The sequence below is a fragment of the Panicum virgatum genome, chromosome 8N, assembly GCF_016808335.1.
Source record: "Panicum virgatum strain AP13 chromosome 8N, P.virgatum_v5, whole genome shotgun sequence".
Classification (NCBI taxonomy): Eukaryota; Viridiplantae; Streptophyta; class Magnoliopsida; order Poales; family Poaceae; genus Panicum; species Panicum virgatum.
In genome coordinates, this window is record NC_053152.1 from 48,943,132 (window position 1) to 48,967,419 (window position 24,288).

Consider the following 24,288-nt stretch of genomic DNA (forward strand, 5'->3'; position numbering starts at 1 on the left):
TTAACTGTTAAAACACTTATATATATGTAAAATGTGAGGACTTGAATTTAAACTTTGTCAAGGCATCACCTCACCTATCTTCCAAGCAAAGCATAAAGTGGAGGAGGACCAGGTAAAATGTGAGGACTTGAATTTAAACTTTGTCAAGGCAATACCTCACCTATTTTCCAAGCAAAGCATAAAGTGGAGGAGGACCAGCTTTATGTCCTGAGGGTTGCGAGGACACTGCAAGCATAGATACAAGAGGACCACCTGTTTTGCGCAAGCTTTGGGAGCGAGCACGAACGTACAATAGTAGGGTGGCCATATAAATTCCTCCATGGATAGCCTTTGCGCATACCCGTGTGCCCACTCCATCTCGCTCAGAAGTCCGGAGAATGAAGCCGACATCCGTCCGGTGAGTGGCGGTGCCAAGCCTCCCATTCACGTCGACGTCTCGAACGGTGACTCGTGACGGCAAGCTCGGCTGGACCGGGTGGAGGTGGCAGCACTATAGGCGTAAGTTGGAGTCGGTTAAATTTCATAAATATTTTTTGTGATAGCATCTATAAGAGTTTTGCACTCAACCAGCCAATATTACGGAGTTGTTATGCCATAGAGGCTTCAACCAAAGCGAAGGGACTAAAAGTGACAAGACACAAAAAAAAAATGCTAAAACTAAGGGCAACGCCTATTCATAAGTATTCATCCATTTCTTATGAAGATCTCCATGACATTCGTCTTCAAGGTGCAGCAAGCTCGTTTCTGTCTCTCCCGAACCTCCTCCGATCCTTTTCTAGCAGTGCCCAAAACCGCGTCCAGACTTTTGATGATACAATGGTATATGCCAAGTTGAATTATTTATACTAATCTATCAACCCATGCTGCTACATGGGCTAGTAATTTTAGGAAAAATAAGTATTAGAAGTTGTTGATTAATTTATGACCATGGCTAATAATAAAAACTGTTTATTTTGCTTTTTCTTGTTTGTTCATATTTTAACAAAATAGTCACACACATACTTTGCAATCTTTATCTAGTTGTGATAAGACTTTAATTACCAAGACCACTATATGCTTTCTCCACAAGGCGCCGCAACCAAAGTTTCCCTAGGAAATACAAAACAGCATAGGGCATGTGTTTCTTTCCTTATGTGTGCCTGAGGTAACCGTAGGGGTATGATCTTTCCCAACATTTGCTAATTCACTTCTAGGGAAACTTTTAAAACGTAGGGGAATTGGTGATTTCCGGTGGTATTACACCTTCATATCTGTTTGCCTGTGTTAAGTTGAAACAGTAGCATAAGTTCTGCGTTCAAAATGGAAGTCGATGTGCTCGTACCTTCATGTATAAACGTATGTGTGGTTTGTACGGTGAACGGTGATACACATCATGCATTACACCTTAGATGGTTTTTTCTATATTAACAGCAACGGAATTGAAATAGATAATATAGGCATACTTTGGGTTATTATATTAATAAAAAATGTCTGTAATTTATTTATAGACAAAATTAGGGAATTACGTTTTATTATCTTTTATAATGGAATATGCGGGTTATTAGATGAAGATATAGAGGTTAATTTAAATTATTTTTTATAATGGCATAGGACGTAGGTGGGTACTTTACTTATAAATTTAGGGGGTTGTTTTAGACTCTATTTTATAATGACAATTGTGATTAGTTTCATTTAGAAAATAGAATAGATCCCATAGCTACCATTGTTGCTGGGGATTAGTAATATTAAGATTAGAGAAGGGAAATGGCACAGGCCACTCTGCTAGTTTATCTCCTATGGAAAAAGGTTATTAGTGTGTTTCAAACAGAATACTTAGTTTCCTAACAGATAATTGCAAATCTCATCGGTTCATAGCTAGCTCCTGCTTAATTAGTAGCAAATTTATGCTTTACATTAACCATTTCACCTCTGTTTTCTTTCTCAGCTACCAGCTGGCAACGAACTAAAGATGATAGTCCGCGAGCCCGTATAGGTTCTCAAGCGCGTGATTGAGCGAGTTGCCATGACAGTCGACATCCATGTCGATGGAGGCCAGAAGGCGAAAGAACTGCTCAGGTCCGGTACAGTAATGGTAGTAAGCTTGCTAATAATGTATCATTTTTATTAAGGGGTCCTTCGGTTGCTTCTTTTTTCTCCCAAATAATTTCTTTCACCCGTGCTGAAAAGGTTCCTAGTACCTCTCCATCATCCTCCCTACCACTGGCGACCGCCATGCATGCTGACCACAACAACCTCATCGTTGCCCAAGCCCCGAGCCCCTTACCCTCCCCAGCCAGTAGCCCCCCATTGCCTGCAGCCACCAGTGCGACGGACAGCGCCCGACCCCGCGCGTGCCACATGTGACTCCACTCTAAACTTGGCGGCGGAGAAAGCCCGCAACAGCAACCTCTTACCACCGTACCATTGATAGAAAAAAAAGGTTTCAACAGTAATTTTTTATTTTCACTATATTTTTTTTCACAATCCTTTTGTTCTTTTACCTATGCATGCAACAGAAAGCGAATGAGAAAAGAGGGGTCATTTTTCTCTTAAAAGATAAACTCTAAAACCTCTGGAGTTTTTAGGCAAGTACCCGGATGTAAGGCGTAATCTTTAAATTGGATATAGAAGCAACTTACATACTACTACCTCCTTTTTAAATATATGTTGCTGTTGATTTTGGACATGACGTTTGATCATTCGTCTTATTAAAAAATAGAATTGTCATTCATTTTATCATAACTTATTTTATTATAAAATTTAGTTTATGCATAACTTATATTTTTGTACATTTACACAGTTTTTTAATAAGACGAATGGTCAAATGTTTGTCAGCGGGAAGGGAGTACACATTTGAGTCTCTCTTCCAAGCTTCCACATGAATCATTGTAATATATGTTAGAAAAATAAAAAACCATAGAAATCCCAGGAAAAAACATCTGGCTATCAATTAGTAGACCCCAATCATTGTTGATCTAATTTGCTTCTTAAATTATCCGCTATCCATTTCTGTAAAGAACTAGTCCCTAGTGCACTTGCTGTGCATCTAAATTACCCACCTCCATCATTATAAATATTAAATACACGAGCGGCCCATAAACTTGTTCCGTAGTGCCACTTAGGTTCACGAACTTGCAAAATGCATTTCTAGCACTCTAAACTTGTCAAATGGTTCATGCCAGATCCATACCCCTTCATGGCCTTATTTTTGCTGATGTGGCAGCGCCAACATAGCTTCCATCATGTCTGGTTGACAATTTTTTCGTCTGTTGGCCAAACAATTGTTCAAACCTTGAAATTTGGGATCGACAAATGAAAAACCGGAGAGTACTGATTTTTCTTTTATGAAGATAGGGGGGGGGGGTCTAATTACCGAATTGCTTGGCCAACAAGCGGTAAAATTCGCGTCTAGACATAGTGGACGCTATGTTGGTACTGCCACATCAGTGAAAGCATGCCCACGAAGGGGTATGGACCTGCCATGAACCCCTTGGCAAGTTCAGAGTGTCAGAAATGCATTTTGCAAGTTCCTGGACTTAAGCGGTACAAGTTTAGGAGCCGCCAGTATATTTAACTCTATATAAAAAAACCTAAACCTAAAGTACACGTGCATGCGAAAAGCTAGCGAGAGAGAGTGTGTCCAGTATTTGCAAATTAGAAAAATGTGAGCTTGAATGAAACTATTATACATATGCCTTTCATACTTCAATTAAAGTCCCCAGGACGACCCAACAACCAACAATTTAACGAATATTGTTAGGCCATATAGACATACTGTTAAGAAGCTGGTGAAGCCGATAAGGGAGTAGCATACTTTTTTAGATGTAATAAGTATAGCTCGTCCTCTGCACCAACTAAGGATACACACAGTAATTAATAAACTGGTAAACATATGAATATGTGCACACCTGGTGAGTATGCATTTGGTGCTTCTGCATTGATTCCTGTCGCGTTCGTGCAGCGTGTCCTCCGCACAGCAACTGTGGGAAAAATGGGAGCTGCAGTGCTTGGTCCTTGCCAGCTTCACCCTGCAGGCCTTCTTCCTGTTCGCCGCCAGCATCCGGCGGCGCAACAAGTCCGCTGTGCTCCGCATCCTGCTCTGGCTGGCGTACCTGTCCGCTGACTACGTGGCGGTCTTCGTCCTCGGGCACCTGACCCTGAAGATGGACGACCCGCAGCACCAGCTGGTGCTGCTGTGGGCGCCCGTGCTGCTGCTCCACTTGGGCGGCCAGGATACCATCACGGCCTTCTCCATGGAGGACAACGAGCTGTGGAAGCGCCACCTCCTGGGCCTCCTCACCCAGGTGGCGATGGCCGTGTACGTGGTGGCCAAGTCCTGGCGCAGCAGCAGCGACGGGCTCCTCGTCGCCACCGTCGCACTCATGTTCGTCTCCGGCACCGTCAAGTACGCCGAGCGGACGTGGGCGCTCAAGACGGCAACCTCCGACGCCATCAAAGACAGCCGCATGAGCGACCTGTACGAAGCCATGAGGACGAGAGAGGCTGCCGCCAGTGGCAGCTCATCGTCGTCGTCCTCCTCGGCGGTCCGGATCCAGAGGTACAACCAAGACATTGTTGGCCGTCAGAAATGGTGGCTCCAGGAGGAGTACGCCGACCTCGTGCAAGCGGCCGGTGACAGCTTCCCCAACTGCATGAACGCGCTGATGGACATCCCCGTCGCGCCATGGTTGCTGCCCCAGATATGGGGCATGATCCGAGAGATCCAGCGCCTCCGTGGACCCGCGACGCAAGCAGCAGGTGCAGGCGGCAGCAGGGAGGAGGTTGACGCGTTCCCGTCCAGGGCGTACAAGCTGGGCGAGATCCAACTCTCGCTCATGTACGACCACCTCTACACCAAGGTCGGCCTCCGGTACGCCCAGCGTTGGCCGGTCGTCGGCCTCGGCCTACCGCTCCTCACGCTCGCCACCACCTCGTCGGCTCTCGCGCTATTCGCGGCGGCGGCGACGAGGAAGAAGGATGGCGGCGCGTCGTACAGCGCCGTCGACGTCGCCGTCTCCTACGTCCTGCTGGGCGGCGCCGTGGCGCTGGAGGTGCTGTCCATACTGACCGTGACGCTGTCCTTCCGCTCCTACTGCTTCCTGCGGGACAAGCTTGGCGCCGGCGGCAGGCTCACGCCGGCGGTCTTCTGGCTGGTCAGGTCCCTGAGACCCTACGACAAGCCGCTGTGGTCGAACAAGTGGGCGCAGTACAACCTGCTCGCCGGATGCATCAGGGAGAAGCAAGCCGGCGTGTTCAAGAGGGCGATGCGTCGCGTCGGCCTGGCCGGGGACACCGAGCTCCGCCGCATCTCCGACGAGACCAAGGCGCTCATCTGCAACGAGCTGGACGACCAGAAGCGGCTGTCGAAGTTCAGCCACGCCCGGGGGACGGAGATCCTGTTGCTGAGCGGCCACGGCGAGGGCTCGCCGCTGCACAAGAGCATCGCCAAGGTGGACTTCTCCACAAGCGTCGTCATGTGGCACCTTGTCACCGACATGTGCTTCTTCTTTGGTGGCAAGCCGCCGGGCATGGACGACGGCGGCGGCCGACACGCGGCTCTGGCCCGGGAGGTCTCCAGCTACCTCATGGACCTCGTCATGGAACGACGCGTGCTGATCAGCAGCGAGGGACACGTCGCGCACCGCAAGGCCCGCGACGAGGTGAAGCAGATCCTGGCGCGGCACGAGGGGGCAAAGGTACTCGACGCGGGCGACGCCGACGCCATGAGGAAGTTGCTGGAGGCCGGCGTGCCAATGATCTCGGACCCCGCCGAGCGGGGCGCGGCGCCGGAGGGGGTGGACATGGTGTTCGCGAGCAACTCGTACGAGACCATGCGGCCGGTGCTGCCCCGCGCGTGGAGGCTCGCGCAGCTTCTGCTACAGAAAGGCCGAGGCGCGGCGGAGACAGGAGGCGGCGCTCCACCGTGGGAGATAATCGCGTCGGTCTGGGTGGAGATGCTCTTCCACCTCGCCACGAGGTGTGAGGCCGGCTTCCACGCCAAGAATCTCAGTACCGGCGGCGAGTTCATCACACATGTCAGGTTCCTGCTCCTCAATCGGGGGATCGGCTGGAACTTCATCCTTGGGCGAGCTTGACGACCTTGCTGCGGCCTGCCTTCATGCGCGCAGCTGATAACCAAGAATCTACTCCATCCGTTCCAAATTATAAGTCATTCAAACTTTCTTAATTATAAAATCAAAGTATCTTAATTTGACTAAGTTTTTATAATAAAGTACCAATATTTATGATACCAACTAAATACCAATAGATTCTTTCTTAAATATATTTTTATAGTATATCTATTCGGTGTTATAAATCTTTATAATCCTCTCTATAATTTTGGTCAAATATAAAATGGTTTGACTCTCTAAAAAAGTTGGAATGACTTACAATTTGGAACAGAGGGAGTATATGTCTTATATAAATGCAAACCACTGAGGGTCATTAATTCCTAATTTTCTCTTCCGTGGCGCAGCCACATCACCTCAATTATCTACACCATTTGATATAAACAAAAATCCAATCTTGGCCATCAACAACCCACTATGGGACTTAATTATTTACTTGATTTCATTATTGCCCCGTGATAAATGCAATAATGCAAATACCATTATCACTTTATTTTAGTGACAGAATAGCTGTAATTCTATTAATTTAGTTTCAATTAGGATGGAACAAAACCTTCCTTTTCTGATTATTCAAGAAGTTCTCCCAATACGATATACGGTAGATATGTCCAAGCAATGAACGAGCTCAAGGATGCTACAAGCCCAGAAGATTATTTAAATTTCACAAGTAAATCTCAGGTTAGAGACATAGTCACACGACCATTGTTCACTACATACGAGAAGGGAAAATATATACTATTATCAGTGATGAGGACTCTAGGAATATAAATGAAAAGTAGTTATCTTATCACAATTATGTTTTATTTTCTCAACAATTTTAAAATTTTATTCCATAGATAGCTACTCCCTCCAGGTCCGAATTAGCTGATGTTTTGAGGTTGTCCTAAGTCAACTATTTCAAACTTTGACTATAAAATAATCTTGATGTATTGAGTTTGGATATATGAAAATGATATGAGTAGATTTATCTTGAAATGTGGTTTCATAAAAGTATATTTTATTTATATTTTACAAATATTTTATAGGAAAAAGTAGTAGTCAAAGTTGTGTTTCCAAGACTGTATCAATGTCCAAAACGATAACTAATTCGGAGGGAGTATATCTGTATTGTGAAGAATCTTTTAATTAAACTAGTAAAGTGTACGTGTGTCACGCACGTGTTTAAACAAACTCTTAAAAGATTTAAGGATCACAAGTTGTAACTCTTGCATTAAAAAAAATACTATAACTATGATACTATGATTTTTTTTTTCATCTATACATCATAGTAGTGATAATATCTATACATCAATGTACAATGTGTTGATGATCAAAAGTGGATGTTTGGACTTATGCAATATGATGGATGTGTTGAAAAATGTGAAAGCTTTTCTGATTTCTTGCTAAATAAATCTGCAAGTGTTAAAAAACATCTGCACTAATAAAACAGTATTGTAAGAAAGAAAAGAAAAATTGGCAGATTCAAGTGAAGAAGAATGACATGTTCATGTAAAGAAAAATAACAGAGTCCGTGAAGAAAGAAAAATGGCATGCTCTGAAGAAGAACGACAGGTTTCTCTACTCCTCACAATCCATTCTAATCCTATCTTCTCTTGTTCCCTAAGTTTTGATCCTCGACTGCAGTCAGGATTTTCGATCGATCGATCCAAACTCAGTTTTCCTCTCAAGCCGTTACGTTCATTATCTGGATCGCCAAGTTTTGTTGCACAACTCCGATCCGGACACACCCCGTCCTCTATATCGCGGGTGAGATTTTACTCCTGCGCGCTGCCTTTTCTGACCTCGATCCCGATTCTCCCCCTTCCTCTACTTAAGCCAGTGCTCATGCAGCAGAAGGCGGAGCCAGAGATCGATCTAGGACATGATCGAAGAGTCTAGCCGCGGGTCCGTCACGATCACCGGCGCCGCCGCCGCCGCCGCTCCGGCCGTCGGGGCGGCGTGGGCGCTGCACGCCGCGTGCTCCACGAAGTGCGCGGCGCTGCACATGTACATGAGGATGGGCAGGCGGTCGCCGTAGGCGCGGTAGTGCCGGCAGCCGCCGCGCGCCGCGCACCGGGGCGTCACAGTGCTCCAGGGGCGCCCTCGTCAGGTTCCCCTCGAGCGGCGCCTCGGCATCCTGCAGCACCGCCGCCGTCGCCGGGTCCACTGCTGTCAGCTCCTCGAGTGTGGCGTCGACGACGGAGCCCCTCGCGTCGTCGGCCGGCGCGTCGGCGCCGCGGCTAGGTGCCTGGGTATGGCACATGGAGCACCGGAACGTGAGCAGCAAGAGCAACACGACCAGGAGCGGGAGCGCGACCAGCGGGTGGCTCCACTGCCTCTACATCCCGAGCGGCGGGGAAGGGAGTGAAACTGAGGCGGCGGTAGTGGCGAAGCGAGTGCCATCGGGGGTGGGGCGCCACGCCGGAGACTGCGGAGCCATGCCGCGAGGCCAGGCGATGGCGACGGTAGGGAAGCGAGGGAGGAGCAAGGGAGGAGGCCGGACGAGGTGGGAGGGTGAGGGAGGCCATGGCGGTGGCAGTGAGCGGGCCACGGCGGCGGCGGCCGGTCCAGTTGGGTCAACCGTGGAAGTATGGGTATGCGGCGGGTATGTGCGGAAGCGGTGAGGAAAAAAGTAATTTTTTGGTAGAAATATTCTAACTTTCAATTTTTATGGGTCTATCCTTTCGTCCACCTCTCTTGGTTCTTACACACGGGTCCAACATGAGGGGTACGGTCGATCCGATTCAAGTAACAAACATTGTCAATTCTTTTTTATCTTTATAGTATAGATAACTCGCTTTCGTGCCAAAAATAAAACAGGCAAAATTTTCCCCTGACTTTATCCTATAATAATAATTAAAAATTATACAAATATCCCACAACGATTGGCAAAATTTTCCATTAACTTTATCCTATAATTTTTCTATAGCTCATTGTCTTTGCTTTCACTTGTTAGCTGATCTTCTGGGCGGTATAACAAATAAATATGCTAATCTGTGAAAATTACTTACACTTAAGTTTTAGTTGTGTTGCGGTCCTTGATCTATTTTCCCTGCCTTCTTCCAGTTTGGGGTGGCATTTTTACATCACTGGGGCCTTAGAATTGCAAATAAAATATGATTGAAGGTTAATCCCATCTTTGTTACTTTATTTCAGATGCTTGGTAAGGCAGGGTCGGGAACAAATGGCCTAGGGTGGTCTAAAAACCGGCGCAGTTCTTTGTGAGGTATTCCAGGTTCCATTAATGTCGTTAACCTAAAATCTTGAAGTGGTCCTTTTCTGAACGCATTGAGATCTAATAGTGGTAACATAAAACACTAAGTTTCTACTCCATTTATCTATGTGTACCGCTTCCTTTTGGACCTTTGGTCCTACAAATGGATATACTGTCATTGCAATGTATAATAACTTCATTTATGTGTGAATTCTCTTTGTGCTTATGTGGCTTTCCTGACAAGAAATGTTGTTTCAAATTCTGTGATCATTTAACACACAAAGCTAGGTGCACTACACCACAACACCAAATTACCGACGGGAGTCAGCCGGTAAAAGTGCAATATTACCATTGGGCAGTCCGTGGGTAAAGCTTACCAATGGATGGTCTGTCGGTGATGCTTGTTTTAGAGAGGAACCATCGGTAAACGTATATGTATTTACCCACGAATAGTCAGTCGGAAAACCCTTATACTACGTCGCGCGGTCAGTCGGCAAAACTAACACATTTTAGCGCCGATCGTTTTCTAAATTTTAATTTTGCGCGGGCACCGTTGCGCGGTGACTCAAATCCAATAAAGCTAACCCAGCCCAGCCGGCCCATCTGACCTAAAACTTTCACACACACCCTAATCACCCAGCGCCGCCACCCCACCCAATCCAGGGCCGCTGCCCCGAGCTCCTCTCGCAAGCGCGCCGCCCCCCACCCTGCATCGCCGCCCCACCCAGCGCCACCGCCCCGCCCCACCTCGCCCCAGCCAACATCCCAGTGCCGCCGCTCCCCCACCAAACACCGCCGCCCCACCCCGCCCACCCAGCGCCGCCGTGCCCCACCCAACACCGCGGCCACGCCCCGCCCCACCCAACACCGCGGCCACGCCCCGCCCCACCCAGTGCCGCCGCCTGACCTCCTCTCGCACGCAGCCAATAGGAGAGCTACCGCCCCATCCGTCTCGCCGCACCACTAGGTCGAGTCACAGGCCATGCAGCGTGGCACCCTGCGTGGCGCATGAGCGATGGCCGGCGGCGCCCCCCTCCCCTCCCCTGCATGATGGGCGGCAGCGCAGGCGGGGCAGGTATGATGCTGCCGAAGCTCTTCCAAGCTCTGTGTGCTAGTTCGGTTGAAGGTAGAAGGGCAAGTATTTGTCCTAGGGTTTCGATTCAGTCATGTTCTTGTAGAGGTACTGCTAACTATAATTCATGTTCCTTTGTGCAGATCTGCTTCTTTCCTCACTTGTTGAACTCCCTCAGTTCTTGTTTCTCCAGAACTCGTGGTAACTAGTACATTTTCTCCCTGTTTGCTTTGCTGTTCATGCTCCATGGTTGAATTATTCTGGTTCTGTATAATTTGACTCATGCAAGAGCTTGGTTTATACAGTGTAATGTACATTCTAGCATCTTTGATATACTCTTTTTTGTTGAGATGAATTAGTTTTCTGTTATGATAGAACTTCGACAAAAAATTCTTTTCCATCATGAAATCACAAAGAGGCTGGGTATGGTAAAGTTAGTGAAGATCTGGATTTACCTTGACACAAACAATTTTGAGTTAATGTTCCTCTAGTATTTCCCTGTGGTTGCAAGTGATATAAGGCATGCAGAGTCTTGCATGACATTGGATTTTCTATAATGAAGCATGATAGCAGCGTTGAGATCATTAATGGTCATCACCTGTAGCCTTTTATTTCAGTTCTTGGTTGCACATGTTCACCTGAAGCTTCTCTTGATTTTGCAGGGTTCTCAGCCTTGTACTTACTATGCACAGCATGGCTTTTGCAAGTTTGGGCCGACATGCAAGTTTGATCACCCGATGGGCACTCTAAACTTTAGTCCTTCAGTGTCATCACTTACTGATGTGCCAGTCACTCCATATCCTCTCAGTTTCCCTGTTACTCCTATGGCACCATATCCATCATCTTCTGATCTGCGGCCACAGTACACTCTAACCAAGGAGCACTCTGCTAATCCACATGCAGTCTCGGATTCTTTTTGCTCCGATTTGACTGCCCATCTATTGTGAATAAAGGCTGCAGCTGACATAGGAATAAATGCAAAGATAGGAATTGGCAAGCTCATTCACTTGCCATTTTCTCATCTCATTGGTGTTTGCTTTTAATCTGATTATAGTGTTGAGCACATGTTCATGCCTATTATGTTTGTCTTTAATCTGATTTCCATGTTTGAATCTGACCAGACCACATGTCCAAGCTGATGGTGATTCATTTGTAACTTAGTATAAGGTGAAAACTGAACTCATGCCCATGCCAATGATGACTTCTTTAAATATCTAAATGGTGAAAAATGAAGTTCTGTCTGCTGGTGTGATGATTCACAAGTTTCTCCCCTTTTATGTGGCTAGTAAAATGTTGGTTTCTATATGTACTAGTAGTTGGCGCGCACCCATGCGCGCGGGTTGTTGATGCGTTGTATAGCGCATTATGAAAGTAGTTTATCAAATATGATTACAAATATTCAATAAGCATAGTGTGGAAGTTTTAGCTAATTTAAGACTACCGAGTTCATTGTTGATCGAGATAAATAAGTAGTGTGGAATATATAGGACATGCAACATTGCTGATTAACTTGGAGGAAATACGTATATAAATATCTAAGTTTAAACAGTCATAGGTAATTTTAATGGGAGGTACTTCATAGTTTCATATTTATCGGCAGATAAGAGGATAGCCCTGCTAATGGGTTGGAACCCGCACCATACCCAACCCCACCCAAAATTAACATATTTAGATACCCAACCCCACCCAACCCAATTAGTTAATTTCTCAACTCTAACCAACCCGCCCCATTATAAGCGGGTAACCCATAAAAACCCATGGGTTCTACTATGCAGAGGAATTTAGTGGTTCTATACTTAATGTGGGGACCACATATATGTCTAGCCACACTATTTTGCACAGAGTATCTGTCAGTCATATTGACTCATCTCTAAAAATTTCAGTCAATTTCGATAAAATTTTATAGTGTGAACGCGAGGTTTTAATTCCAGGGTCCGGCTCTTGATGTGGAGCCCACGTATAGTTCTAGCCACGCTATTTTGCACAGAGTAGCTGCCAGTCGTACTGAGTCATCTCCAACAAATTTCAGTCAATTTCGATAAAATTTTATAGTGTGAACGCGAGATTTTAATTCTAGGGTCCGGCTCTTGATGTGGAGCCCACGTGTAGTTCTAGCCACGCTGCTTTGCACATAGTAGCTGCCAGTCGTACTGAGTCATCTCCAACAAATTTCAGCCAATTTCGATAAAATTTTATAGTGTGAACGCGAGGTTTTAATTCTAGGGTCCGGCTCTTGATGTGGAGCCCACGTGTAGTTCTAGCCACGCTGCTTTGCACAGAGTAGCTGACAGTCGTACTGAGTCATCTCCAACAAATTTCAGTCAATTTCGATAAAATTTTATAGTGTGAACGCGAGGTTTTAATTCCAGAGTCCGGCTCTTCATGTGGGGCCCACAGGTAGTTCTAGCCACACTGCTTTGCACAAAATAGCTGCCAGTCGTACTGAGTCATCTCCAACAAAATTCAGTCAATTTCGATAAAATTTTCTGATATAAACACGTGGTTTTAATTTCAGAGTCCAGCTCTCATGTGGGACCCACATTTATATATAGTTATACTATTTTGTAAAAAGTATCCATTTCAACCCACCCCAACCCGCCCCAACCCGCATTTATATAGAACCGCCCCGACCCACCCCATTAACTAATACAACCCATTTTAAATCATCCAAACACACTCCATTTCAAAACCCACCCCATAAAATCCATTTCAACCCAACCCATTAGCAGGCTATAAGAGGAAATTGACATCAATGTAGTAGTCGTTCTTGCATAGTAGTCGTTCTTGTGGTGCTTCTTGGTTTGTTGTAATTAGCATTATTATTTCCATTCTCTGTACTTGTGGAATGCGCGGTAGCCTGACCAGTCGCCGCCGCAATCAAAGAAACGGGCAGCGTGCGTGGGGAGTGGGGGCAGCCAGCAGCACAAAGAGAGAGCAGGAGGGAGATGGGGAGGGACCCGAGCCCCGAGGCGAGAGAATCGTCAGATATTTTACCTGAACGCACAAGGCTGGCGAATCTTCCAGCCACTAGGAGTAGGACACGCAAGATGCAGATATTAAATCACCTATCAGTAAATTGGAGCCGTAAATTGTGGATCGGATGGCGTAAATTTTTTCACCGACGTGTCCATCACCATTGGCCACGCCGGGAGCGTGTTTTACTGATACTAATGTCTTCTAACTGGTTATGTTTTTCATTTGTAAGTGCTTCTTGATTCCTGATTGTGTTTTTTTTTTCATTTGATGGTTGCAGCATCAGGTGGCTGCCGGCCACTAGCTAGCATCATTCCCATCTCCATGGCTCGCTCTCCAAGCACCAGGTCAAGCTCAAGCCTCCAGCAAAGCTGCAAGCAACAGGACAGTAACGAGGCAACAAGTTAACTTGGTGAAAAGTAGCAAATTTGCTGTGAGTTCTAAGTTTTTTCATTTCAATGTTTTTTCTATACTTTCATGAGCTATGTTTGAATAGGAAGGACAGTGTTAGTGGTGTTAAGTCCCAGTAACATTGAGTTGCTAAGGTATTCATTATTGATAGTAGTATGAGAATTTCTACCTTAATTTCTACTTTACATATTTTGTTTACTTGTATAAGATTTCAAGTCTTGGTTGGTCCGATGAGTTTACAAAAAAAAATTGAAAATTCAATGGAACTTTACATTAATTTTGAGAGAAATATTTCTCTAGTGCTTATCAATGCTGCTAGCTGCCTCTTTATGTGATCCATGGTGCCTGTGTTCTATGCTAGTTGACTTGAAAGTTAGACTTTCGAAGGCAACTGAACTGTGCTCTTATAGACTAGTGGTCAATACTAGAATTCCTTAACATGTTCACCAGCTATTTTTAGTTGCTATTAACTGATACCCTTTTTTATGCTACCTTTTGTAGAGTTCCCTCTATCCCTCTAGAAAATGGCTGACGGTGAGGATATATCCAGCCTCTTGTCTGTGACAATGGAATTGGAATGGTCATGGTCAGGAACTGCATACCTTTAGCAGGGTTACATCTTTCATCCTCCAATCCAACTACACCAATTTGAAGTTGTGTTTAATTTTGCAGGATGGGTTTGCCAGTGATGATGCACCAAAGGCTGTTTTCCCTTAGGCATGTTGAATTGTAGTAAAAAAACAAAAGTATGTATTATTTTACAACATTTTGAGCTAATGGGAACCAGACTATAGATATATTATCTTGGCTCTTGGCTTGTATGGATGATGTGCTATATATGTTCAGTTATTAAGAATATGTTAGTCTGATTATGTTGAGTAATATATGACTATATGATGTATGAATCACTCATTGAATCGAATGTTTGTCTGGAATTATATTGGGACCTTGTTATGGATGAATGTTCTCATTGTACTAATTAAATTGCAGTTAAATAATCTTTTTTTTACAATTGAAATTATTGTGTTGGATGGTCTTCGGTAAAGATACTTTTAACATCAAACTATCTATCGGTATAACTAGTTATGCACAGTCAGTCGGTAAATGTTATTCTAACGGATTGTCTGTCGGTATAAGTAGAGTCCGTCGGTATAAGTTTATATCGACTGACTGTCCGTCGGTATATCGACTTATGTGATGTACTTACAAAGCTGCAGAGTATTGCTTAATTTGATTGCCTGACATTCAATTCATTGCAAATCTTCTATCTAATAAAGTTCTTATTATATTTAGAAAAATTATTCTTGTCTCCATTTTGATATCCTATATGTTGGAAATATTGCAGCATTGCTCAGTGTACCATGGCCAATCATCTATATTAGTAGTAGCATTTTTTAAATGTTACTTACATAATGGGCTTCATGAAGAAGCAATAGCATGTTTGATTTTTGCCTGTTGCTAATTTCAAAAGAAAATCCAATTCTCAAATTTTCGCTTGAAGTGCTAAACTCTTAATAACACTGTTGAATAGAAAAAAAATGTTCATACGTAACTGTACATGTGAGAAATAGTTAGTTCAGATGCATGTGTAGGGCAGGGTAGGGAGCACATGGCTTAGGGAGTTAGGGTGATTTAAAACAATGTGATTTTTTTCTAAATTATTTTTGCTGAATTTATTGTAGCCAACCTGTCTGGTTGCCTTGTCTTCCTATGCTAGGGTCAAAGAAAGAGTTGTTTTTGTTGCTACAAGGAAAATGTGCAAGTTGGTTGCTCTTTAACCCCAACTTACTTGGGAAAAAAAGCTATGTTGTGTTGTTGTAGGCTAACTGCAAGGCGCATGGCAAGACTGCTTGGAGTACGGATGCGAGTGCAGTGCACTCTTCACCAAGTGCTTGACTCTTTCTCTGCCTTATTAGAGAAGTCTTGTATCGGTGCAGCGATCAAAATAATCAGTGTCCATCTGACCTATTAGAGAATGATCGTAGATGATCTAATTTTTCTACTTGATCGATATTAAATTTGTTAGTTTCTTTTCCATGTTAATAGCATATGCGATATTTTTTCTTTTATTTGCTAAATTCTGCTTTACCAAATGCATACGTTGCTCACTGAAATTACATGGATCAACTTACTGCAGACCTATTGAGTGGCATTTGCAGATGTGGTCTCACACAGAAAACGAGGTGGCGAGGAGTTGCTTGGACAAATGGTGTCTGCATTTTGTTTGTTTCAGATTCAAAGTTTGATTCCTGATCCCACCCCACCCCCCACACCCGGTGAATATTTTCTATAACTAGATCTGTATGTCATGGTTCAGATCACATAAACTTTCTCTGGAATATTACATTAATTATAATTAACTAGCCTATCAACCCGTGCTCCCGTGTTGGTATTTCTTAATGTCAACTATAGAAACATAATTAAAATATCTCTCCTAGTAATGGCACCAAGAAATGCTGAACATATCTTAGCACAACTACTAAGGAGCAAGAGTATTTTGAATCATGAACTATTCCGCAAGCGCACAGAATATACCGGTGTATCATTTTACCCAGTGAGTATACTAAATATGTTTCCGCAAGGAAGGCGGCGGTGTAAAGATATTATTAGGCTAGGAAGAATTACTATGAAGTTAAAAGCCAAGCCTGATCTGGGTTAATTGATAATAATGACAATAGCAAGGTAGTGCGAGAGAGAGTGATCATAAAAGATAAACATTTATGGGTAGCAAAACTTTTTTTTTTTGAGCAGATATGGGTAGCAGAACATGGGAAGCAAGACAAGGGAACTAGAGATATTTCATCATCTTTAGTAAGCATGAAACATATTAAGTTATTTATCCAGATCAACTGCCAACAGGGACTAAAGATTACAAGCACACCGGGAGAGCCAAGCATGTCAGACAGATATGACTGTCTGGACATCGAGGTCATTTACGCACCTCCTACCCTCCTAACCTAACGTGGAGGATTATGATGGCACTAATGGGGCTGTCAGCACCCGCGGGCTACCTCTACAAACCGTTGGAAAGGACGACATTCAAACATAAACTTTAACCCAGACACCACGTCTGCATTAACGATTACTACTCTAGCCTTGCGCAAGGCCATCCGTCTCTATCAAGAACCTTAGTTCTAGAGCACCCAACTAAGGGAGATGAAACCATGATGTGTTGTTTGTTGGCACCTACCAGCGTCACCTCTGAGAGACAGCGATGACGCCCACAGATGCCAAGGGGGGTGGCAGGTAATTCATGGGCCACGAATAAATCCGCAAGCGCACGGAGTACCGCCGTAGCATTTTACCCGAGAGTAACCCGGGGTGTCATTTATATTTCCGCAGGAAAGGCGGCAGTGTTAAGAATTTAATTAAGTTAGGGGAATCACTATGGATTAATGTCAATGATTTGAGCAAGAAAATAGTATTCATGGTGATAAGGGGGTAGTAAAACATACAAACATAACCAGATAAATCTGCCCTTGGATTATCGGAGAGGCAAGAGCGAGATCAAGGGTAACCAGAGCCACAATCTATCGCACACTCATGAGCAAGGTGAATTGAGTCGTTCATACACAGAGAAAAGCCTACGTACATGGACTAGGGAGACCGCATCCAGATGAACAGGACAAGCCTGAACACCCGACGGCTTTATGTACCTCCTACCCCTCTATCCGAACGTGGAAGATTACTAGGGCTCGAATAGGGCTGTCACCACCTGCCGGCTACCTCTACAAACCGTGGGATAGAGTTGCATTCAAACGTGGTTATTAACCCAGGCACCACGCCTGCGCTAACAAGCACACCTCTAGTCTTGCGCAAGGACACCCTTGTCTATCCGGGGCCTTAGTTCTAGAGCGCCCAATTAAGGAAGATGAAACAAAGCCATGTAACAAGAACTAGTCTAGCATATGAATCAAACAAAGCAAACATGGCTCACAAACAGGATCATACACACAATCATGAGCATATGAACCAAAGTACTGAATAGATAAATAAACTCTAGTACAAACTCAAGACATTACATAAAGAGAAGGTAGAAGTCATACCAGACTCTTCATGAAGACTCTAAGACCTTGAACTACGACTCATACCTGAACTCCTCTAGTCCTAAGACCTCTACAAGTGAAGATGAACTACATCTTGAAGGAATTTCTAGTGTAGCTTGTAGTGATGATGGAGATCTTCCATCTCCTCCATGGTTGAGAATGGAGCCCCTCCCATCATATATATAGGGGGGAGCCACCCTCTCCTCGGCCGGGAAATGGGCATATTCCTCCTTGAACCGACATAAGAGACCAATAGAGGACAGCCACGTGGAGCCTGAAGGCGGTGGGGCCCATGGGCCGGTCGGCCGACCTAGGTGGTTGGCCGACCACCCCACTGGGCCCACCGACCTTCCCTTTCTTCGTGTGGGCTGTTCTCCAGGCCCACTTGTCATTGGATTGTGTCTCGGCCTTTGTATTGTCGGTTTCCATCTCTAGTGGGCCTTCCAATCCATGTGATGCTCATGTGGCGGAGTTTGATTGGATGGCGTCTTGCTCCTTCGCTATAAAGGATATGATTGCCCTTAATTTCTAGCAAAAACCTGCACTCATAGAATTCTAGAGGGACATATGGAATTCGGTGATTTATTAGCAGCATGAGTGTAAGAAATGCAAGTTCATCCATTTATTGTGACTATATTGACGCTCAAAAATGGTCATTAGTGAGCGTCAACAAGACCCCCCAAGCTGAACTTTGCTCGTCCCTGAGCAAAGCTAGACTTTAGGTTGTTGATCAGGAGTTGCTGCAATGTCTCATTTCTTCACCATGCATAAGTTACAACAAAACATTCTACCTTGAATTGAATAGGTCGGTCAAAAATTGCTCACCCTTTTCTCCTTAGTCTTCATGGGGCTTTTGGCTTTCTCCTTGTCCTGGGCGGTTGAGAGATAGAACGATTCATAGAGTACCACTCACCCATTCCTTTGCTTAACTTTACATTCGGAGGTTTTGAAAGATTTTTCGAATAAAAGCAAGTCCCTCAAATGATACTCTCGAGTCGCTCGAAATGTTTTGTGTCCTCACCAAGGCCTTGGTACGCCTTCTTTCTCCTACTTCTAAAAAGGCTTATGTGGAGCTCATGGTAGGGAGAAATGTTGGGCATACTTGTTTCAGATATTTTGCAAAGCCAAAGATCGGACCCAAAAGAGTAAGCTAGTCATACAACTATGATCGAGAAGTGCATGTGTGTGGATATGTGATGGATGAAATGGAAAGCAAAGACTAAGGTGCTTCATTTTTAGTCTCTCCCTTCTGACAAATTTGGGCATGGCCAAAAACCTTGCACTTGCATGGACCTTCATGTGTCCATTTTTTTTCATGTGTCTTCATATGCCCTATCTCTTTTTTTTTCAATACACAGCTCATGCCTTTATTGGGAAAAATTTGGGGGAGACTTTATAGAATGTGGAGCATAAAAGGAAATAAGTGGATAGTATGGAAATGCTACCCTTCCAGTGTGGAAGTTTTAACAAATGGAGGTAGTGTGTACGTGATTCTCGATCATGAGAGTATGAAAAGAAACTCGCAAAGGTCACAAAATTTGGCAAAGCTCAAAATGATACAAGCAGCATGTAAAAGGATTGTTTCTATATAAGCACCATGCATATGGCTTTGGTGGGAATTTTCCATCACCGAGGAACTCTTTATTTTGAAGTTTTGAAAAACGAAAATTCCGGACATAAAATTTTGCTCAGAACAGGTTTGTAGCAACTCTAATTCATCATATCATATTCCTCAACAGCTTAGACTTGGATCATGCACTCGTAACCCACAAAATTTCAGGTTCAACTTAAACTTTTCTTGAAACCAACAAACTCAGTTCTTGGAGAATATGAGTTGTACACTATGCATGAAGATGAAATTAAAACAGAGCAACTGTTCATCATTTCAACTTGGAGAACTTAGGCATTCTTACCGCTCATGAGAAAACAAAATAAGCGAACTAAAGGGAATAAAAAAACAAAGGACACTTACTAAGGAACCTCTTCTTCTCTTTTTTTTATGCAATACAATGCAAGATGATGAAAGGGAAATATGCAAATGCATGGATACATGTTACCTTCGGGCTCCCTCCCCCACAAGCTGGCTTACTGACCGGGTCCAGGGTGATACCCATAGTACCGGTAGAAAGCCTGACTTTCTTGGTACTGCTTCCAAAGCAGTTCCATGGTGGCTTCGTGGCTCGCTTGTTGCTGCGCGTAATGTCGCGCGGCATCCTCAACATGTTGGTTGAGAGTTCCTTGGATCTGCTGCGTCATCTCATCGATGTCGCCCACCCGAATGTTAAGGTCATGGAGCCCCTGAGTGAGGTCACGATAACCTCGGGCGGAGAATGAGTGGCGGGCGGCAAAGAGTGGGGGCGCCCCGCCCGAACTGGAGCTACTTCCCCTGTTGACGCGAGCAGCTTGGTCCCACTCATTGCTGTCTGCGCTCTGCCATGACGATCCTCCGACCTCCGGCTGTGAGGCGTACTGGTCCTAGCCGGACTGCTGTTCGGACAAGGAGCCAGCCATTCCTCCAGCTAGTGCATATCCTGCATAACCATGAAAGGCATGTGGTGGAGGTGGCGGTATGTCCATTGCAGCATTCTGAGACATGCTTCTGGTCATTCTTCCGGACACGCTACTCCTGCGTGGTGCTTCTATAGGCTGCAATCCAAAAGTATAACCATGGCTTTTGTATAAACGAAGTCCTGGGTTAGGTAGCGGGATCTCGTTCACATAGCTGGGAAAGAAAAATATAATGGAGCCATCTGGAGCACTTTTCAGCATGTGCCCTTGGACCAAATAAGCCAAATCGATCTTTGGGCGAGGAGTAGTGATGTATGAAATTTGAGCCCAATTTAAAACACCCAAACTCTTGGCAATTCGTGTGACCAAAGAAGTGCATTCAACGGGTCCGACCATTCAAAAATTTCCAAGCCATTGGCGAACCATTTCTTGCACGGGGGCAATTTTTGTTTTGTTCACCATGGCATAAAGCATACGAAGTTCATCAATATGAACGGTTCGAACATCCTCCCTGGGAAAACACATAAGGGCAAGCCATTTATGCATTAGACGCAAGGTCGGATGTTGGATATCATTGCAACGAGGCTGCGAATATGTGTTTAACCCAGAGATGGACTGCCAAAAACTCTCTTTGTGATAGCCGCGAGTTGCTTGCTCAACGTTGGTTGTGCATTTGTGGTGAAAACCCAAAACAGTGCTTAAATCCCTCCAAGATATGGCAAACTTGTTCCTGAAAAATCGAAACAATACCCCATTGTCTGTTTCCACAAGAGTGCAAATAAACTGAATTGTCAAGTCCCGGGAACCCATTTCAGAAATTTCAGCAAATGAAGACCACCCCACTGCCTTCCAAACACTAGCAAACTCGGTATCCATACCTGTCTTCTCCAGTAGGTCTTCGTCGAACTCCCACGTGTGACCGAAAGTTCGGCCCTTAGAATGTTGTAGGCTTGGTGTTCACGCTCTCCTCGGAGGTCGATCTAGGAGTCATCTGGCGCCTCTTCTTCTTGTTGCTCGACTTGCTCTTCTAGCGCCTGGGACTCGGCCTGCTCGTCATGATGGGTGAAGCTCGGAGTGGGAGTGGATGAGCAGTGCGAGCTCGATCGACTTGAACTCGACCCTGTCACCTTCCGGATTGCACGCGAGAACTTCCTCCCGATGTTCTTCATACCTGAAATCACAGCACACAAACACAACCAAAACTCGGAAAGATTATGTGAGAGTGCGGGGAGAGGGAGTTCCCACACCGAACCAGGGGTGGATTACTTCGTAGTGGAAGATAGGAGACTGGGAGTCCGGGATGCCGAAGCTGCTCGCGTCGAAGGTGACTTGGATGATATATACATATGCTTGCATAGGAAACCCCTGCCTTATCCTTTGGCTATACTTTTGTACCGTTTGCATCCAAATAAAGCTTGCATGCGGATGGTGACGTGAACCTATCCCGTCCTTGGGGATAGCCTGATAGATGCAGGATCCGAGCGAAGGATTCAACCCAGATGACCAGATGATGAAGGAAGGACTTAAGGACGGCCCGAGCTACACTCCGAGGTGCCTGTGGAGAAGAACCGAGAAGGTGGAGTTTGCCCGGAAGACTAGCTACCGCTTCCGCTTTTTTATTTATTTTCCTTTTAGCCCAATGGGCTTGTACTCTGAAATTCATACTACAATCCTTTGGATTATGTAATAAATAAACCAATGTATTGTTTTAACATGAGATATGTCTGTGATATCTGATTGAAATGAGTTCTGTATGTGATAGCTACTAATCCAGGGACTATCACGACGATACAGGGAGTCGGGTTCTCCTTTTGAAAACCCGGTTCATTTCAGTTGGTATCAGAGCATACTCGGACCGTAGTTCGAGCCTTAGAAATGGTCGTTAGATTTAGGACCCTCTAAACGCTTCTATCTATTTGCTATACTACCTTGAATTATATTCTACCTACTCCTTGATTCATTTTCCCCTGCTCCGACTTGTTCTCTTACCTACGCTAATGCCGCTCTCACTCATGCGCTGAATGGATGACGCTGCAACGAGAGACATGGTGAAGAAGGTGATCACAAGTCAGCATACGCCCGTCGTCGCAAATATCTAGTCGTCGCGATGGAGCGTGTTCAGCGAATAGCCACAGAAAGCAAGGTTGCCCAAGCAGAGATCGAACTTGTCCACCTCAAGTCACGCCAAGTTGAGATGGAGGAATCGTACCTCGTAGCCATAGAGCTAATGAAGAACAAGGCTAACCGTACCTTGAAGACTTGGATGGAGTCGGACTCGATTCGAGACGACGAGATCCAAGAGTTGCTAGACCTGCTGCCCGAGGAGTACCAGCCTGCCATCAAGAAGGACTTTTCACCGAGGCCGATCGTGCATCGCCAAGGACAGGACCATCGCAGAGGACTACCCGAGAAAGGATTAGATGTGCAAACTATGGAAGAAACCCCGCTGCTATGAGGTATAGAGCGCGTGAAGGGACTCAAGGAATAAAAGTGGAGTTGTAAAATATTAAGATGCCGATGTCCCATTCCGGCAAGAGTGCAGATGCATCGAGCCGCCGATGACCCATTCCGGCATAAGTCTCCGTCAGTTGAGTCAGAAGCCGATGTCAAAATGCCGGCTGAGTTAGTTTGAGTAGTAAGAGTTGTCAAGTAGATGCGTTATAAGTCGCCCTCTTTTGTAAGCTTTCCATGATGAATCTGTAGTACGCTAGCTGTGTTATCTGCAAGTTTTAGTCGAAAACTTGAGATAACTTGAGTGTAGGACTTGTACTGCTGAATGAATGCTTGAATCTTGATGTGCTTTCTTAATGGTTTTTAATTGCATCTTCCTATTGAGTGAATTTGTATTGAGTGTATTTGCCTGTCTACCCTCCTTGAGGTGAGTGACGTACCTTAGACAAGACAGATCCTTTAGTCTATCCTTCGAAGTATATGCCAGTTTGAAGATCCCACCATTTGACAGCACATTTGGAAGAAGCTGTTCAAGAGGAAGTTGCCGCCACAGTACGTGAATGTGCTCAAGCATCTGACCCACCTACGGAGCAAGGCAGAGGCGCAGCCCGGACTGCTGGAGCTCCTCAAGATCCTATTGGACAGGTGGTCGAATGAGAAGACAAAGAAGATAGGTGGTCAAAGGAGAAGATGCAGAAGGAAGAAGTCGACGAGAAGATCAACGCTAACTCACTTTGTCACCTAGAAGCATAAGCAAGAATGATAGCCAGCAAGAAGCACTATTACGACAAGAGCCAACGATAACAGAAGTGACGACAACTCAAGCCTTCGGATCAACGCACAAGGCACCGAGATGCCCCTAGAGAGAGAATGAATTGGAATAGAACCCTTGAAGTCGAAGGGCGGACGCCAGGTACACTAAATGTGCCATCAGCAAGAGAAGGTACTTAGTGGAGCACCTGTGGATTGAGAATAACAGGAAGTGCATCCAGAGTATTGCGTGAATTGCCACCGACTGGAGATTTACAAGATCAAAAGCTACGTACCAAGCATGAATACAAGATCACCCTACCAAGTACCAGTTCAGAATATTTGAGGAATCGAAGAAACCAAGCGGTCACCCGAACGAGATCAGAATGAAATAAAGAAGTCGGGAGCTACCACACCCGGTGTCGAGGACCCACCCATCAATCTTGTCGCAACTGGAGCCGTCGCCGAGGGAGGCACGCGCCGTCGGCTCGTCGAGGTGGAGAAGGGTCACCGTGGCTGATGCCGCTGGAGGTAGCTCATTGCTTGCATGTGCCACAAGCAGAGCCACCTCCTCCTCCGCTTGTGCGATGTGAGCTGGGCCGCATCTGGGCTGCGGGCAGTCCTTGGCCCAGTGACCTGCCACAGTTGCGGCACGTGTCGTCTCGTGCCGGCTTGCACCTGCCGGCTGCGCCTCCCTAGGCGCCTCCACGGGCGTCACCCTCGGCACATCCTCGCGCTCTGGCCTAGGCGCCTCCGTGCGCCTTGCGTGGCTTACAG

General features: G+C 45.4%; 1 protein-coding gene and 1 long non-coding RNA gene across 3 annotated transcripts; both read left to right on the forward strand.

Annotated features, from left to right (window-relative positions):
- Positions 1 to 352: 352 nt before the first annotated feature.
- Positions 353 to 6,238, forward strand: LOC120685582. Its single transcript, XM_039967592.1, has 3 exons — positions 353 to 498; positions 1,925 to 2,055; positions 3,941 to 6,238. The coding sequence occupies exons 2-3, from the start codon at positions 2,003 to 2,005 to the stop codon at positions 6,072 to 6,074; spliced, it is 2,187 nt and encodes a 728-aa protein (XP_039823526.1). The 5' UTR covers positions 353 to 498; positions 1,925 to 2,002; the 3' UTR covers positions 6,075 to 6,238.
- Positions 6,239 to 10,182: 3,944 nt separating this feature from the next.
- On the forward strand, positions 10,183 to 14,694 carry LOC120685583. Of its 2 annotated transcripts, none has more exons than XR_005679647.1 (6): positions 10,183 to 10,426; positions 10,516 to 10,573; positions 11,035 to 11,539; positions 13,626 to 13,778; positions 14,258 to 14,342; positions 14,429 to 14,694. It is a non-coding gene; the product is annotated as an uncharacterized LOC120685583 (long non-coding RNA). The 2 variants fall into 2 exon arrangements; XR_005679646.1 differs by having other exon boundaries at positions 10,184 to 10,375.
- The last annotated feature ends 9,594 nt before the right edge of the window (positions 14,695 to 24,288 follow it).

Excerpts from the sequence above, each read along its gene's own strand:
- LOC120685582 (XM_039967592.1), top strand. The coding sequence starts at position 2,003 with ATGACAGTCGACATCCATGTCGATGGAGGCCAGAAGGCGAAAGAACTG. Across the intron at positions 2,056-3,940 it reads AAGGCGAAAGAACTGCTCAG|CGTGTCCTCCGCACAGCAAC; the intron begins GTCCGGTACAGT and ends GCGTTCGTGCAG.